Source organism: Somniosus microcephalus, chromosome 19, assembly GCF_052327205.1.
Source record: "Somniosus microcephalus isolate GS21.2 chromosome 19, FLI_Smic_1.0, whole genome shotgun sequence".
Taxonomy (NCBI): Eukaryota; Metazoa; Chordata; class Chondrichthyes; order Squaliformes; family Somniosidae; genus Somniosus; species Somniosus microcephalus.
This window is the reverse complement of record NC_141005.1, coordinates 36,178,089-36,195,902: the sequence shown is the minus strand read 5'-3', so window position 1 is coordinate 36,195,902 and position 17,814 is coordinate 36,178,089. Positions and strand designations below refer to the sequence as shown.

Below are 17,814 nucleotides of genomic sequence, written 5' to 3'. Positions count from 1 at the left end.
GACGGACTGCTTCCCCTTTCAGTCAGTCACTGTGTCCAACAGGGCAGAGCTGGGGTGTGAAAAGTTGTGAGCTATTTTCCTTTGCTGTCCTTATATTAATTCTATCACTCTGTTTTAGGAAGCGCTACATTAGAAGAGAGGCTATCAATCCTGAAGGAGGAAGTCAAGGGGCAGCACGTACTCATAAGAGACCTTGGTAAGTCTGCAATACACCATTCCTGGTATTTCTTGTACCTTTTGGGGATTGAGCAATAATTTAGTTGTGGTGGGTTGGGAGGGAGCAGCAGCGAATGGAATTTAAGAAATATTCACTCTTATGTTTTAAATTGAGGGATTTTCATCTTGTAGTTGGACTTTTCGGAGTCTCCGTGGATCCCAGGATTACATGACCTCATTAATTCCCTCAGCACTGCTTTGATCATAGCCCAGTTGTCCCCATTAGCTTTCATCTTGTTAATAGTCCCTCAGGCATTTCCTATGATGTTTTGCTATTCATCTGGTTACCAGCTTTCATCCTGTACAGTAGTTTTTACATCAAGCAGCTGGCAACATAGCCACTGAAATGCCAATAGGAGCCTTTATGCCTGGCAACTGCAGAACACCACCACTTTCAATATGCCTCAATACATCCCCGCATCAAGCTCTTTAACAATTACAAGATTATGGAGGCAAGTTCCAGGAGACATGCTGGTTTGACTGCACAGTGATTGGAAAGAAACCCAATGTTTACAAACTCCTTTAAACACTGGTTGTGGGTTACGTGTATAGCCTGAATAAGTGGAATGGTTTTACAATACAACTTTTTATAAATACATACTGGACACTGCAGCTTTAAAGACAACAAATAGGAAAAAGTTAAAAGGTAAGGAGGAGAAAATCAATTTTACCAAATAAATCCAAGGAATGCAGTTATCCAGAATTGTGCAGGGCACAGACTCCTGAAGAAACACTTTAGGATACTTGGAAAACTGGGACAGTATCAAGTTTCTGTGTCTCCAAGAGGATGATTGTTTCACCATCATTAGTAGAATCATCTATATGTTCCTGATCTCATTCATGCACCCCCACACTCCCATAGTGGCTGGGGGATTGTCATAGCGCCTTTAATGCGGACCAGCACTCCTCTTCAAGAATGATCTCACTAATACTGAAAGTTGAATCTAATGTTCCTTTTAGTTTGGATTTTGGGAGACTGTCGTCTGTGAGCCAGCTCCTGGCATTTACACTGCAAGATCTGGCAAACTCTTAGACCTAGTTTATCATGGGTCCATGATTCTGTCTCCGTTAAGGGAGCCTGATTTAGTGATGTATGGGTCAGAAACTTGCTCATGGACATCGATCTCCTAGAATTTGAACTACATAAGCACCAGTATAAAAGTGGCAAGATTGTAGGAATGTGGTTTGGATTCTTAATTCTGTTGCTATTTCTGGACAGAGCTCTCTAAGCAGATGCTGCTGGAAGAAATGAGAACCAAAATGGCAGACAGGAGTGTGGTGCTGACTCTTGAAGATCAAGTTAGATTCATAACCAGCCAACTGGAGAGCACAACGCAGCAGCTCAAAATGATTAGCAGTGAACTGGACAAAGAGAATGTGAAAATCAATAGCATGCTGAGACATGAAGAGGTAAAGTACCTGGCAAATAGCAATGTATAAAGCACACCACCTTTTATGAACATGTACACATTTAGTCCAAATTTGATCCAGCATTAAGTATAGGGTCCAGCTCCATTTCCTCATATCAGTACTACTGCATCAAATGCTGGTTTACACCAGCCAACAGGTGGGTGGGGGCAGGGGAATGGGAGGAGGGGGAAAGGGGAAAGGAAGGCAGAGAAAGGAATATACATTGTGGATTATATATTACAAAGCTCCAGTCCTTGTAAAGGTGAATTTATATGAATATCATTTATTATGTTTCCAAGTTTCACCGATCCATTTTCTTTACCTGGTCCATCTCTGACTTTGCTCACTCCACCTCTAGCAGTGGGCTTTCTACAGATATCTACTGCAAGCCCATCGACTCTCAACCAGCTGGATTATGCTTCTTCCCACTCCATTTCCTGTAAAATCTCCAACCCTTTCTCCTAGTCTCTTACCACATTTGCTCTGATATCTTTGCATTCCACACCAGAGTTTCTAAAATGTCCCCCCTTTTCCTTATCTAAGGCTTCCCCTCTACAGTGAGACTTGACCCTGCCACCTCATTTTCTGGGTCTCTGCTTTTACCCCCTCCCTATCTCTGACAACAACAGGGTGCCACTTGACTTCATCTTCTACCTTTGCATTCATCAAATCGTCTGTCATTTCCACTAGCTCAAACATGATCTTGCCACTAAGCACATTTTCCCCGACCCTTTCTGCTTTCCGAAGGGCTGGTCACTCTATAATACCCTTGTTCGCTCTTCCATCACTCCTACCAGCCCCCTGAAACCGTCCCATTCAAGCCAAGAACATGCAAACCTGTACATTTGTCTCCTACATTGCTGTCCAGGGCCTCAAATACTCCTTCCATTTGAGATAGCAATTCATGTATACTTCCTCTAATCTAGTGTATTCATTCGCTGCTCACTGTTTTATCTAAACAACAACTACAACTTGTATTTATATAGTGCCTTTAATGAGGAAAACGTTCCAAAGCATTTCAGAGGCATAATCAGTAAAAAAAATCTCTTCTACTGAGGAGATGAAATGCAGATTAGGTGATTGCTTCACTGAACATCTTTGTTCTGTCTGCACGTGACCTTGACCTCCCTGTGACCTGCCCTTTAACTTACATTTGCTTTCCCACTCTGACCTGCCTTTGGTGTTCTGCACTTAAATGAAGCTCAACGCAAGCTTCAGCAACAGTATCTTAGTTTTCTACTGGGCACTCTGCAACCCTCTGGTCTGAACATCGTCTTTAGTCATTTCAGACCTAGTTATATCTCCTATTTTCTTTAAAGCAGGGGTGCTTGTAATGTGGGGTGGGTCTGCTGGTATTCAGGGAGAGGGGAGCAGTGTTGACATTTGGGATGGAGACTGCGATAGCAGTGGGAGGTCTGAGCTAGTGATGTTGATCTACCTTTTCTTGGGATTAGCGCGTTTTGGTAGCATTTTATGCTTTCATTTCAGATCTGCTGCAATTGCAACCTTTTTTCCTCTTTCTCACCTTGGTTGTGTCGGCTGCTCCCATGTCTTTTCATTCTCCACTATATGCACATTCTTTTGTCCTTTTTTTGTCCATGTCTGATGATTGTTCATATCATCTAATGGTTTTCTATTAAGCAGTTTGCTAATTCAACCCATTAACTCCCTCTCTGTGATTGGCATTACTGTTGATTCTTTCCTTTTCCCCCTTCGCTGTCTTTTCCAACCTTACTAAAATGGCTGCTTACCTTTTAGTCTTCAGTTCTGATGATCGGTTTGCACCTAAAATGTCATATCCTGTCTTCTCTTTACATATGCTGACTCCCTGAAATGTATTTCCAACATTTTCTGTTTTTATTTCACATTTCCAGTATTTGCAGTTTTTTTCTTTATCCTCGCACCTATTAGGACTAGTGCCATGGGTGATCCAGCAACATACTCAGTAGATACAGTATAAGCGATGATATCCCCATATTGGTCCATAAAATATACCCCAATATCACTGCTATAAATCACAAAAAAAATCAATGCTTTTTTCTACATTAAAGACGCTATAATAAATGCAAGTTGTTGCTATCTGTTTCTGTCCCCTAACCGTACTAACAGCTGTCAGGTGTGCTTCGAGGCAGTGGCACATCTTATGGTTGAAATAATGTCATGTCAACCCCTGACTGTTTTAATATTATGTTGCAAACCATTGCAATCTGCATTTTACTATTTGCTTACAACAACTTGCATTTATATTGTCTAATATTAAAAAACATCCCAAGGTGCTTCAGGGAGCCATGTGGAAAAATCAGACGCTGAGCAATAGGAGAGATTAGGAGGGTGACCAAAAGCTTGGTCAAAGAGGTTGGTTTTAAGGAACATCTTAAAGGAAGAGAAGGAGGTGGAGAGGCAGGGGGTTTAGGAAGGGAATTCCAGACTGTGAGATCTAGGCAGTTGAAAGCATTAATGGTGGGGTCTTGGGTGAAGAGGGTTGCCCAAGAAGCCGGAGTCAGAGGAATGGAGAGTTTGGGGGGGAGATGTGGTAGAACTAAAGTAGATCATGGGGGGGGGGGAAGGCTATTGAGACCTTGATACACAAGGATGAGAATTTTAAATCTGTGGTGTTGGGGGACCGGTAGGCAATATAAATCCACGAGGTCGGGTGGGGGCGGGGGAAGGAAATTATGACCTTCAGGGATTTTGTGCAAGTTAGGATATGGCCAGCAGAGTTTTAGATGAGCTGGAATTTATGGCGGGTGCAGGAGGGGAGACCAGCCAAGAGAGCAGTGGAGTAATGAAGTTTGAAAGTGCTAAAATATTTGTGAGCGGTTGATGGCTGGGGCAGGAGCGGAGACAAGCGATGTTGTGAAGGTGGAAGTTGGCGGTCTTTGTAAAAGAGCATATGGGGTCAGAAGCACAGCTTGGGGTCAATCAGGACAGCCAAGTTGTGAACAATCTGGTTAAGCTTGAGACAGAGGGAAGGGGGATGGAGTCAGTGGTGAGTGCATAGAGCTTGTGCTGGGGTCTGAAGATAATTGTTTCCATCTTCCCAATGTTTACCTGGAAGAAGTTATGGCTCATCCAAGGTTGGATGTCAGATGAGCAGTCTTACAGTACAGAGGAAGTGGAGGAGTTGACAGATGTGCTGGAAAGGCAGTCATTGGTATACATGTGGTAGCTAACCCCATGTCTAAGGATGATGTTATCAAGGGGAAATATGTAGATGGGAAGGAGAGCAAAGATGAATCTTTAGAGGACTCTGGAGATGATGCTGCAGGGATGGAAAGAGATGCCACTACTAAAGACGCTCTGGTTATAATCAGATGGGTAAGAATGGAACCAAGCAAGGTCAATCCCACCAAGCTGGGCAATGGCAGAGAGGCAGGTTGTCTGTGTCAAAGGCTGCTGAGAGGCTGAGGAGGTCATTCATCATAGTTACTGTTATACAGAATGTTGATCCTGACTTTGGTTAGGGTTGTATTGGTACTATGGGAGGGGAAGAAACTTGATTGGAGGAATTCCAACAGGGAGTTGCTGGAGAGATGAGCATGCATTTGGGAAGCAACAACACATTTAAAGAGGTTGGAGATGTGGTGGTAGTTTGCGATGATAAATGTTTGAGAGTGGATTTTTTGAGGAGGGGGTGATGACAAGAGTTTTGAAAAGGAGGGAGAACGTTTCTGACGATAGAGAATGTCAGCTAGCATAGGGGTCAGGAAGGGAAGTTGGGTGGGAGAATCTCATAAATAAGATGATCTTGGAGAAGGCAGGGAAAAGGGAGATGGGAGATTAACTAGAGAGAGATAGGGGTTCAAGGCTAGAATAGAAGGAGAGCTGGCTGGAGATTTGGCTTGGTTGGAAAAGGAAGGGGTTGAAATAGCAGAACAGATAAACTTTATCTTGGTTATACCAAGAAAGGGGCATTATGGTTCACATCTAGTGGCCTGAGAGAATATCGTTTCCTTCTGAGAGCAGGGAATTATAATAAGTTTTGTAATACCCTTCATACAACAGCAGCAACAACAACAACGTAGCCTGAACATACAGTATTCACAAGGTAACCGTTACAAAGTACTGTATTGTTAACTGGAAAGATTTTATAAAAGGGCATTTTTATAATGCAGAGAAAACATTTGTGGTTTTAATTGTGTTTTTTTTAAATTAATCAAGTCTCTAAAAGCTAAGATTAAAACTCTGCTACAACGAGTTGATGATCTGGATGAAGAACGTGAAGAGCTGAACACCAGATTAGCCGAGTCTGAGGCTGGAATAGACCAGCTGGAGGAGCAGCTGAAGACAGTCAATGTAGAGAAAAGCAACCTTCAGGACCAACTCCAAGAACAACTGGTGGGTGCTCAGAGCGTGAGGGAAGTTTTAACAATGCTGAAAGTCCTCCACGTAGCAAACTGCAAATACTGACTTTCTTAACATGGACGGTTTTGTCTGTCTCCAAAAACATGCTCTGAATGAGAAGATGGGTTGGATTCTTGCTCTTGGTCCTCTGCAATGCTGCTGTACAGCTAACTTCAGGCACTTGCAGTCACGACTGGGGCGACTAACATTTTGATATTTCCCTCCTTTCCTGTGTGGAAGCATTTGGATTTCACTTGATGTCTCCCCACAGCGGAATGGCTTTGGAATTATGAAGATGATCCCACATAATACTCCTCCATATAGTGTCCTCCAGCTTCAATGCATTGTGCCAACATGACATCTCTAAAAGTATATTAAATGACATCTTAGAAAATTGACCAGGAGTAAAGCTGTACTTTATTCTCCCTGCACCAGCAACAATAACTTGCATTTATATGGCGCCTTTAATGTAGAAAAGCGCCCCAATGCATTTCACAGAAGCTTGGTTAAAGAGGTGCGTTTTAAAGAGCATCTTTAAGAAATTGATAAGGTTCCGCACCAGAGATTATTAGCAAAAATAAAAATGCATGGATTTGGAGGTAACCTTGGGACATGGGTTGGTAATTGGTTGGGAGGTAGGAGACAGAGAGTAGGCATAAAGGGAATATAGACTGTGATTGGTGCAATGTGACAAGTAGTGCTCCCAGGGTTCTGTACTGGGGTAGCTGTCTTACCTTTTCACCGCGGCCCATAATTTGCGGTCAGCAGCGAAGCAAAGGCGCTCGCCGCTGGCTCCGAAGAAAGGTGCCCACTCTCTGTGGTCATGACCTAATTTTATTCACTTATTGCTGTTGCACAGATGTAATCAGGATCTAGAATTTGTTAAAATCTGCAAAGTGCATATCCACCCCTGGACAGGCTTTGTTCCTGCTCGAGTACAATTTAGACAAAAGCTAATATTGTTTTCCTTTTTTCCTTTTTTTATTAAAGCATCAAACAGAACAGCTACAGCAAGAAAAACATGGCCTGGAGAAATCCATGGCTGAGCTAAAAAAGAATCTGTCCCAGCTAGAGAGCCAGGTTCAAGAATACAAGGAGCAGCGGAGGCTTCTAGTGGCTTTCCCTGACTTAAACATGCCACCTGAAACACAGTGCGAGAGTAAGAAATTTCTATCATTTTAACATTTTGTATTAATCTAAATTATCCTATTGGGGAAACACTGTGTGTATGTAGATAAACCTGTATAATCCCCTTTTAACTGCTGTATTCCCCTCCCCCCGCAAGACAGTTGCAAGCTGAGAGGAATAAGGCATGTTCAGACTTGCCTGCTGCTGAGAGAAGGAAAACCAATCAGGTTCCAGCAGGTGACCAATCCGTGAGTCATCACAGGCTCGTGGGCTTTACGAATTCAGTACTGTATTGTGAGAGTTGGAGTAAAGACCTATTTCTTGTAGCTCGCTGTGTTGCCTATTTCTTTACGCGGGAGACTGTAGTCTCCCACATTGGTGACCCCGAATGTCGGCGGCCGAAGCCCCCGACTCACGTAGCCCTACAGAGGCCAGCAACGACCCGACGGCAACCAGCAGCAGCCCGATGTCGGCCGGCGCCACGTCCTTGAAGCTCCCCACCTTCTGGGAACACCAAGCACCAGCTTGGTTCGTGCACACGGAGGCCCAATTCACCCTTCGCAGGGTTCAAGACGATGAAGAAAGGTACCTCCACGTAGTCTCAGCACTAGCAAGCTCCACCGCCGCCGAAGTTCTCAACCTGCTGGGGAACCCACCACAGACCGGCAAGTACTCAACCATTAAGGGCCGCTTGCTGCAGGCTTACGGCCTGTCCGGGGAGGAGAGGGCCCGTAGGCTTCTTTCACTACCAGGCCTCGGCGACTCTACCCCGACCCAGTTGATGAGCCGGATGCTTGCGCTCCTGGGCTCTGAACCGCAGTGCTTCTTGTTTCGGGCCCTTTTCCTCAGTCTGCTTCCTCAGCAGGTACATACTGCCCTCGCGTACAACTGGCAGCCGCCGCGGACAAAGTCTTCGCCGTCGCCCAACTCGGCTGTGCAGCCGCGAGGCCCCCCGACACCACCGAGCGCGCGCCACCACGCCAGGCCGCAGAACTATGCTACTACCACGCGCGTTTCGGCCACAAGGCCCAACGCTGCAGAGCACCCTGCTCTTTCGATCAAACCAAGATGGCCGCCCGGCCCAACGCGCCAGCCCCGCGCCGCCGTCTAGGCCCGCTCGACCGCACCCCCGCCGCCACAATGGCCATCGGCACCACAGGTAAACTGCTGTACATAACCGACTCCCTTTCAGGGCGCAGATTCCTTTGCGACACCGGAGCCCAATGCAGCATAATTCCTGCCTCCCAGCTCGACATCCAGGCAGGCTGCAGCGGCCCACCCCTCGTGGCGGCAAATGGCGCAGCCATCGCTACTTTTGGAAAGCGACGGGCCGAGGTTTGTTTCAACGGCCAACGATTTACGTGGGATTTTGTGACGGCCTCGGTGGCACATCCCTTGCTGGGCGCCGATTTTCTTTGCGCCCACGGACTCCTGGTCGACGTCCGCGACAGGCGCCTGATCAACGCAGCAACTTTCGCTTCACTGGCCTGCCAGCAGAGCAACAGCCCAGCCCTCGTCGGGTCCTGCTCTGCCCCGGCGGATGACGACTACACCCGCCTACTCGCAGATTTCCCGAGGCTCACACAACCGACCTTCTCAGCCGCGGCAGCCAAGCATGGTGTCGAGCACCACATCGCCACTACGGGACCACCAGTGTTCGCCCGAGCCAGACGCCTGGACCCAGCCAAGATGGCGGTGGCCAAGGAAGAATTCGCCATGATGGAGAAACTGGGCATCATCCGCCGCTCGAACAGCCCCTGGTCGTCCCCCCTCCACATTGTGCCCAAGCCGGGCGGTGGCTGGCGCCCCTGCGGCGACTACAGACGGCTCAACGACGCCACCACGCCCGATAGATACCCCATTCCGCACATCCAAGACTTTTCGGCACACCTAGCAGGAAAGTCCATCTTTTCCAAGGTCGACCTGATTCGTGGCTACCATCAGGTCCCCGTCCACCACGCAGACGTCCAGAAGACGGCGGGCATCACCCCCTTCGGACTGTTCGAGTTCCTGCGCATGCCCTTCGGGCTCAAGAACGCCGCACAGGCCTTCCAACGGCTCATGGATTCTGTCCTACGGGACCTGAGCTTCCTGTTCGTCTATCTGGACGATATCCTCGTGGCCAGCACCAGCAAGGCCGAGCACATCGCGCATTTGCGCTCTCTTTTCCAGCGCCTCAGCCAACACGGGCTAATCGTCAACCCGGCCAAATGCCAGTTCGGAGCAGCCCAAATTGACTTTCTCGGCCACAGAATCTCGCCAAGGGGTGCCATTCCCCTACCTTCCAAGGTGCAGGCGGTGGCGGACTTTCCCCAGCCCACCTCGGTCAAGGCGCTGCAGGAATTTTTGGGGATGGTCAATTTCTATCACCGTTTCGTGCCCAAGGCCGCCTCACTCATGCGCCCCCTCTACGAAGCCACCAGGGGCAAAACGGGCAAAGAGCAACTCACCTGGTCCAGCGAGATGGCGACAGCCTTCCACCAGACCAAAAGCGCCTTGGCCAACGCCACACTACTGGCCCACCCCATCCCGGGCGCCAAGACCGCCCTCACCACGGACGCCTCGGATTACGCCGTTGGCGCTGTCCAGCAACAGTGGGTCGAAGGCGCGTGGCAGCCACTGGCATTTTTCAGCCGACAGCTGCGCAAGAACAAGCAGGCCTACAGCACGTTCGACAGAGAGCTCCTGGCCCTGTTCCTGGCAATCCGGCACTTCCGTTTCCTCCTGGAAGGCCGGCCGTTCACCGCATTCGTGGACCACAAGCCGCTCACTTTCGCCATGGCCAAAGTAACCGAACCCTGGTCTGCGCGCCAACAGCGCCAACTCAACTTCATCTCGGAGTTCACCACGGACATCCGCCACGTCGCCGGCAAGGACAATTTGGTTCACGACTGCCTCTCAAGACCCTCGCTCCATGCAGTGCACCTGGGCGTCGACTACGCCAGCATGGCGAGAGACCAGGCCGCTGACGCGGAGATCCAGGCCCTCAGGACGTCAACCACCAGCCTCACTCTGGCCGACATCCACTTCCACGCAGCCGGCACAACCCTCCTGTGCGACGTCTCAGTCCCATCGCCTAGGCAGGTCGTCCCATCCGCCTGGCGCAAGCGAGTTTTCGACATCATCCACGGCCTCTCACATCCAGGGATGCGTGCGTCTCAGAAACTCATGTCCGCCAAGTTCGTCTGGCCTGGACTCCACAAGGATGTGAGAGACTGGACCAACACGTGTGGCGTGTCAGCGCGCTAAGGTCCAGCAGCACACCAAGGCGCCATTGGAGTGTTTCCCGGTGCCCGAGAGGCGTTTCGACAACGTCCACGTCGATCTGGTAGGCCCCTTGCCGCCGTCGCACGGTTTCACACACCTCACGATCGTCGACCACACCACCAGATGGCCCGAGGCGGTTCCCCTCGCCTCCACCACCACGACCGACGTCGCGCGAGCATTCGTCTCGACATGGGTGGCCCGGTTCGGCGTGCCGACCGACACATCCTCGGACAGAGGCCCCCAGTTCACCTCCCACTTGTGGAATGCCATCACCGCCGGCCTCGGCACCAAGTTGCACAGGACAACAGCCTACCACCCGCAGGCCAACGGGCTCTGCGAGCGCTTTCATCGTTCCTTGAAAGCCTCCCTCCGCGCCAGCCTGGCCGACTCCAGCTGGATCGACAAACTACCCTGGGTCCTCCTGGGATTGCGCACCGCGCCCAAAGAGGACCTCCGCGCCCGAGATGGTCTACGGCCAACCGCTCAGAGTACCAGGCGACTTCCTCCCCCTGACAACGGAGCCGTGGTCGGCCGCCAGACAGCTTTCCCTGCACCAGGACGCGGCCCAGCAATTCCGTCCAGTGCCCACTTCGCAACACGGCCCGCAGCCGTCCTACGTGCCTCGGGACTTACGACATGCGGAGTTCGTCTTCGTGCACCGGGACGCGCACAGAGGCCCGCTGCAGGCACCATACACCAGCCCCTTCTCAGTATTGGAGACGGGGGACAAAGCTTTTCTTATCGACGTCGGCGGGAAGCCGGACCTTATTTCAGTAGACCGCCTCAAACCGGCGCACCTGGACTTCAGCTGCCCGGTTCGTCCGGCTCTTCCCCCACGGCGGGGCAGACCTCCCGCGTTGGCGGCGGCCCCACAAGAGGACCAAGACACACCAGAACCTTACTTCCCGGCCGCCGCCCCACCTTCGCCGGCAGCCCGTCCAGCCAGCCCACCGGCAGACCAGCCGCCAGACCAGCCGACGAACCAACCGGCCGACCTCCCAGACAGCCCTCCTCACACGCCAGATGGCTACTACAGCCGCTTGGTCAAACCTCCGCAGAGACTGACTTTTACAGTTAACGAGGATTCTGGGGGGCGTATGTGGCGTTGCCACATTGGGGAAACACTGTATGTATGTAGATAAACCTGTATAATCCCCTTTTAACTGCTGTATTCCCCGCCCCCTGCAAGACAGTTGCAAGCTGAGAGGAATAAGGCATGTTCAGACTTGCCTGCTGCTGAGAGAAGGAAAACCAATCAGGTTCCAGCAGGTGACCAATCCGTGAGTCATCACAGGCTCGCGGGCTTTACGAATTCAGTACTGTATTGTGAGAGTTGGAGTAAAGACCTATTTCTTGTAGCTCGCTGTGTTGCCTATTTCTTTACGCGGGAGACTGTAGTCTCCCACACTGTTTGTATTAAAAACATAAAAAATAGGAGCAGCTGTAGGCCATTCGGCCCTTTGAGCCTGCTCCACCATTCAATAAGATCATGGCTGATTATTAGCAGCACAAAATGAACATCTACTGAAAATGTGAGAATAACAGTATTCAAAATGAAACTGTTGTATTGTTTATGTTATCTTTGTTGCTTTAAATAAGAAAATCTTTTGCCAGTTTACCATGAGATACATTTGGCCATTAAGCAATTTAGGACATAACAGGCCATTCCCATTATAAAAGTAGTGTCAAACTCAAATCTGCGACATCTACAATCTAAAAGGACAAGGGCAGCAGGTGCATGGGAACAGCATCACCTCCAAGTTCCTCTCCAAGTCACACACCATCCTGACTTGGATGTATATATAGTCATTCCTTCATTGTCACTGGGTCAAAATCTTGGAACTCCCTATCTAAGAGCACTGTGTGAGTACCTTCACCACATGGACTGCAGCGCTTCAAGAAGGCGACTCCTCGCCACCTTCTCAAGGGCAATTAGGGATGGGCAATACATGCTGACTGTGCTAGGGAAGCCCATATCCCAAGAATGAATTTTTTAAAAGTGTTGCAGATGAATACAGTCAAATTAGACAGGTTTCCTTAAAAGAAACCATATTCTCCCAATGTCTCAGTCTCTGAGCCATACAGATCATGAAGGCTCAAACCCTGATCTGGCAAGTTAGCTGATTTGGGTGGGGGAGGGCAGGGAGTGAAGCTACATTCCCTGTACCCCAGGATCAGTGAGGGGAAAATCAGGCAGGGTTCACACTCCTATTCATTATACAGCCTCCTTTATTGCAAGTGTATGTAGATGTGGTTGAGCACAGGATCAGGCTCAACTGTTCTGTCCCGCACAGTTGGATATCCTGTTGATATCCAGGGTGAAAGCTCACACAGTGAAGCAGCCAATTGGGTGGGGTACTGGAGGGTGACTGCTACCCATGCAACTGTACCCCACTGAGGGAGTCAAAGTCTTCAGAAGAATGGAGGGGTAAATAATGAGGGAAAAAAATGAAACATACACTTAAGAAGGAAAGACTCGTGCCTTTCACGACCACCAGATGTCTTGAAGCACTTTACAGCTAATGAAGTACTTTTGGAGTGTAGTCACTGTTATAATGTAAGTTATCATGTAAGTTGTGTTTATCATCAGATAACTTTCACTTAAGTTTAGAATGTGCTTGCAATTTATCAGATGTGATATTCTCTCTCATAGGCACAGGTGACATTGCAGTGGACATGGAGAAACAGTTACAAGCAAACAGCTTACGCATCAATATTCTGGAAGAGGAGAACTCTCGATTGAGAAGCACTCTTACAAAGCTGCAGGAAATGACACAACAAGGAGCTATAAAGGTGGGGTTCAACAGAAATCAAACAGCTAAACCATTCAGCCCCCTTTCTTTATATTTTTCCTAGTTCCTTAATTCCATAACTAATGAAGTATTGTAGCTGAAGGTATTCAAGCAATCAGCAGGAAAGCCTCCTCCTGTTTTGAGGTGGTGCTGCACCCTCACCGGTAATCTTTATTTTGAGCAGAAACTATTTCTTGGCATGATACTGGTAATATTTGTAATTCATGTGGTGAAATGATATGTACAACATAAGTTATTCAATTTAGACATATGAATTTTTGGTGTTAATTCATGTATAGTTTTTTTTTCTCTTTGTTTTAGCTCATTCCTCAGACGAAACTTTGGTCATCCTCAGGGCTGTCAGAAGATGGACCAAAACCTGATGGCAGTGCAGGGAGGAATGGGCATGATACAGAGTAAGAGACCTACGTCCAAATTGGGGGGGGGGGGGGGGGAGGGGAGGGGTGGGGTGAAAAGAAGGAGACTTTTAACTGATTAGTATCAGTTCATATTAGTCTAATCTAGGATCTGACTTTCAACAATACTTAATTAACTCTAGCTGTTGGCAAAGTAGTAGTGTTGCTAACTAGTTTAAATAGAAACATAGAAGATAGGAGCAGGAGTAGGCCATTCGGCCCTTCGAGCCTGCTCCGCCATTCAATGAGATCATGGCTGATCATCCAAATTCAGTACCCTGTCCCTGCCTTCTCCCCATATCACTTTGATCCCTTTAGCCTTAAGAAATATATCCAACTCTTTCTTGAATATATTTAATGAACTGGCCTCCACCACCCTCTGTGGCAGAGAATTCCACAGGTTCACCACTCTCTGGGTGAAGAAATTCCTCCTCATTTCAGTCCTAAATGGCTTACCCCTTATCCTTAGACTATGACCCCTGGTTCTGGACTCCCCGGCCATCAGAAACATCCTTCCTGCATCTAGTCTGTCCAAGCCTGACAGAATTTTATAGGTTTCGATGAGATCCCTTCTCAATCTTCTAAACTCCAGTGAGTATAAGCCCAATCGACACAATCTCTCCTCATACGTCATTCCTGCCATCCCAGGTATCAGTCTGGTGAATCTTCGCTGCACTCCTTCCTCAGGTAAGGCGACCAAAACTGCACACAATACAAGGTGCGGTCTCACCAAAGCCCTGTACAACTGTAGCAAGACATCCTTGTTCCTGTACTCGAACCCTCTTGCTACGAAGGCCAACATACCATTTGCCTTCTTAACCGCCTGCTGCACCTGCATGCTTACCTTCAGCGACTGGTGCACAAGAACACCCAGGTCTCTTTGCACTTTCCCTTCTCAATAATAATCTGCCTTCCTGTTTTTGCCACCAAAGTGGATAACCTCACATTTATCCACATTATTACAGTGCATTTGCCATGTTTCTGCCCAATCACCCAACCTGTCCAAATCGTCCTGGAGTTTCACGACATCCTCCTCACAGCATACCCTCCCACCCAGCTTTGTGTCGTCTGCAAATTTGGAGATATTCAATTCCCTCGTCCAGATCATTAATATATATTGTAAACTGCTGGGGTCCTAGGACCGATTGGGGAATGGCACTCAAAGGGTTGCAATCAATCCTACCCAACTTGCTCCGCAGACCATCGTAGTTTCCTTTATTTAAATTGAGGACCCTAGTCTCTGAGTCAACTACTTCATTCTCCATCTTAATGAAGAATTTGATCATATTATGATCGCTCCGACCCAAGGGGCCTCGTACAACAAGATTGCTAATTAATCCTCTCTCGTTACATAATACCCAGTCTAAGATGAGGTATCTGGACAAGCGGTACGAGTAGTCATAACCTTACAAATCATCAGATATAAAATGCTTCTGTTGGGCTTCACTATTGGCTGACCTTTTACACTCAAGGGAAAAGCATCATCTCAGCTGGTCATGCAAATCAGTATCGGGATCAAATTCTATACCCCCCTCCTCGGTGGACTTATGTTAATAACACGAGACAATTAGCAACTTAGGCCTGGCTTGAATGTGAAAATTAAATTTGGTGTCCTCCCGTGATAAGTCTACTTTTCTGAAATACAGTGATAGAAGACGAACTAATTGCCTCAACCCTTAAACATTGGCCCCTCTACCCACAGCCATGTCAATGAACCCAACATAACTCTTCCACAAGCAATATTTGATCAAAATATACAGCAATTCAGAAAATCGGAGTTTGTCTGTAAACTCTTGAATAACAAACAAACCCAACCCTAAGAGTAATAGAGTGCATCGAAAACATGATTGTGTGAGTTATGAAATTAAGTGTTAAGTTCGTAAAACATTGGAATTGGTTATTCCAACTGGTAATTTATTCAAAAATTGTATTTTCGTATCAGATTTCATTGTTTTCCTTTAAGGATTTAAAACCAGAATAGGAGGTGAAGGCAATATGATGAGGTTATGCTTTGGTTTTCTGATTGGCTGGGATGGAAGTTTATGCTCATGATTCTCTGCTCCATCCAGAATCCATGTATGATTATTCTATTACAGACTCCTCGTTCCATCCCACCTTTTATTGATGGCTTATTTAAATAAACACATTCCTTCCCCCATTTTCCCTAGAAAAAAAAGGTATGGTTTTAATTATCTCTCTAGTCCTCAATCCCTTTGCCCAATAGATATTGGTCCAGCTCACTTTGAAAGGTGTCAAATTGATCCAGATCTTCTCTGGGAGTTTCTTCCATATATGCACTGGATCACAAGAAGCCAGTGCTGAAGAGTAGGGGCTGTGATGCAGGGCTGGAGCAGGTAGCAGAGGGAGGGAGAAGTGAGGCCAAGGAAGAATTTGTAAACGAGAACTTTCAATTTGGATTGTTGGTAGATGTGGGTGCAGGACAAGTGGGACTTGGTGCAGGACATGATGCAGGTGCCAGACTTTAGGATGAGTTGAGAGTTTGTGAAGGTTGGAGCTCAGGATCATGGCAAGAAAGGTGTTGGAGAAATGGAAATTGTAAGTAAAGGAAGTGGGGATGGGTGTTAAGGATTGGTAGAGGCAAGTGTAAGTGGTTCTGTTGAGGGACGGGATACAGGATTTAAAATATAGCTTTGTGTGAAACAGGGCATTGAGTTTGTGAACCATATGGTTCAGCCTGAGCAAACAGCAGGGCAGGGGAATGGAGTTTTTGGTGGGAGCCAAATAAGATGGCTTCAGTCTTCCCCATTGTGATGAACACTAGGAGGGGCCATTGAACTCTAACACGTTCCATATACATATGTCACAAAATTTTACTTGTGCAGTATATAAAATAAATATGGATAAATGCAAACCGTATCTGGAAAATGAAAGTTTTTAACTGAGTTAACAAGGGTTTTAAAATGTAATTTTGGATCGGCTTTCTCCACTGAATGACTCTGCAATATTCCAGGAACATAAATAACAAAAATAAACTATTTACATGTCAACTTTACAGAGGGCTGATGAGAGCTACAAGAAACCCAGGAGTAAATACTAGACCCATGTCCAACCATCGGCCTGGGAGTGAGCCAAAGGGGACGAGCCCTTCTACTGAACGAATAAAAGAACCTCTAACAAGTGTCTTTAACCCACCAGAAACATCTGCCATTGGTATTTATGCAAGACTGAAAAAGGCTGGGGCCTTACCTGGTATCAGAGCTATATCTGACAGCACGAGGAAGAACTACAGAAAATGACATTAGGATTAGGTAACATTGTGAGCCATTGTATACCATAGAGGATGTGATTTGTGAAGCACTGCAGTACCACTTTTTTTAAATTAGCAACTTTCAAGCCTTGCAGTCCAGCTACTACATTCTCTGATCAAAAGTTCAGAATGGAAGAATCACTGTCTAACAAAAGACTAAAAATGAGGTGGGGGTGGTGTAATTGCCTCAAATCAGTCCCTCACAATCATTTCTTTATCATGCAACTGAAAATATGACACACGTCAAAATAAAACCAGGAAATGATTCTTCCACATATATTGAAATCTACTGCCTGTATTTCTGGAACATTTCATCCCAGTGCCTCGCAACAGCTACTTCTAGTGCAATAACAAACCAGAAGATTGAAAGGAGAAAACACACATTAGTCCCATACCAACTCCACAGTAGTCTACAGGAGGTCTGCATATCACAAGGACCTAAAAACAGAGTTGACATGAAATTGTTGTCGTGTTTAGTTTGACATTTACATTGTTGTCGTGTTTAGTTTGACATTTACTAGCTTAGGAATTTTAACTAATTCACTGGATATGGCAATGCAATGGGATAATATTTGTCAATCAATTTATAAAAGCAATCATTAAAATTTATAGGTAAAATTGGCTGCTTGTGTTTACATGACATCTTGGAAACTAGTTGTTAAAGCTAAATTGAGCAATTTTGCTTGCAACAGATGTTAGTTATTGGGAGCAGTAATTGAGAGTTAGAGCTATCCAGAGCTGGCTGGCATCAGCATCATATGTGCTATAAACACCATGAGACATTTACCAAAGAATACACTGGTTTACCAATACATAGATTAGCTTGTATATACTAGAATACATATAAACTAACAATGCCAGACACCAGCCTGTAACCATCCTGCAAATTCAGCTGTCATGGTTCTGCAACTCTGGTGTTGGAACAGCATTTTTATACATACAATCTCATTACTTTCTGAACAAACATTTCAGT

At 46.9% G+C, this 17,814-nt stretch overlaps 1 protein-coding gene across 3 annotated transcripts in view; it reads left to right on the top strand.

Moving 5' to 3' along the window:
• ccdc157 (coiled-coil domain containing 157) overlaps positions 1-17,459 on the top strand; it is a 47,599-nt gene extending 30,140 nt beyond the window's left edge. For 2 of the 3 annotated variants that reach the window (XM_085961544.1, XM_085961543.1), the window contains exons 5-11: positions 119-196; positions 1,436-1,626; positions 5,788-5,964; positions 6,961-7,129; positions 13,019-13,158; positions 13,479-13,573; positions 16,590-17,459. In XM_085961544.1, coding sequence (XP_085817670.1) covers positions 119-196; positions 1,436-1,626; positions 5,788-5,964; positions 6,961-7,129; positions 13,019-13,158; positions 13,479-13,573; positions 16,590-16,830 — 1,091 coding nt within the window. In that variant the 3' untranslated portion in view covers positions 16,831-17,459. The remainder of the gene's footprint in view (positions 1-118; positions 197-1,435; positions 1,627-5,787; positions 5,965-6,960; positions 7,130-13,018; positions 13,159-13,478; positions 13,574-16,589) is intronic. The other variant, XM_085961545.1, reaches the window with a different exon arrangement.
• Positions 17,460-17,814: the final 355 nt, after the last annotated feature.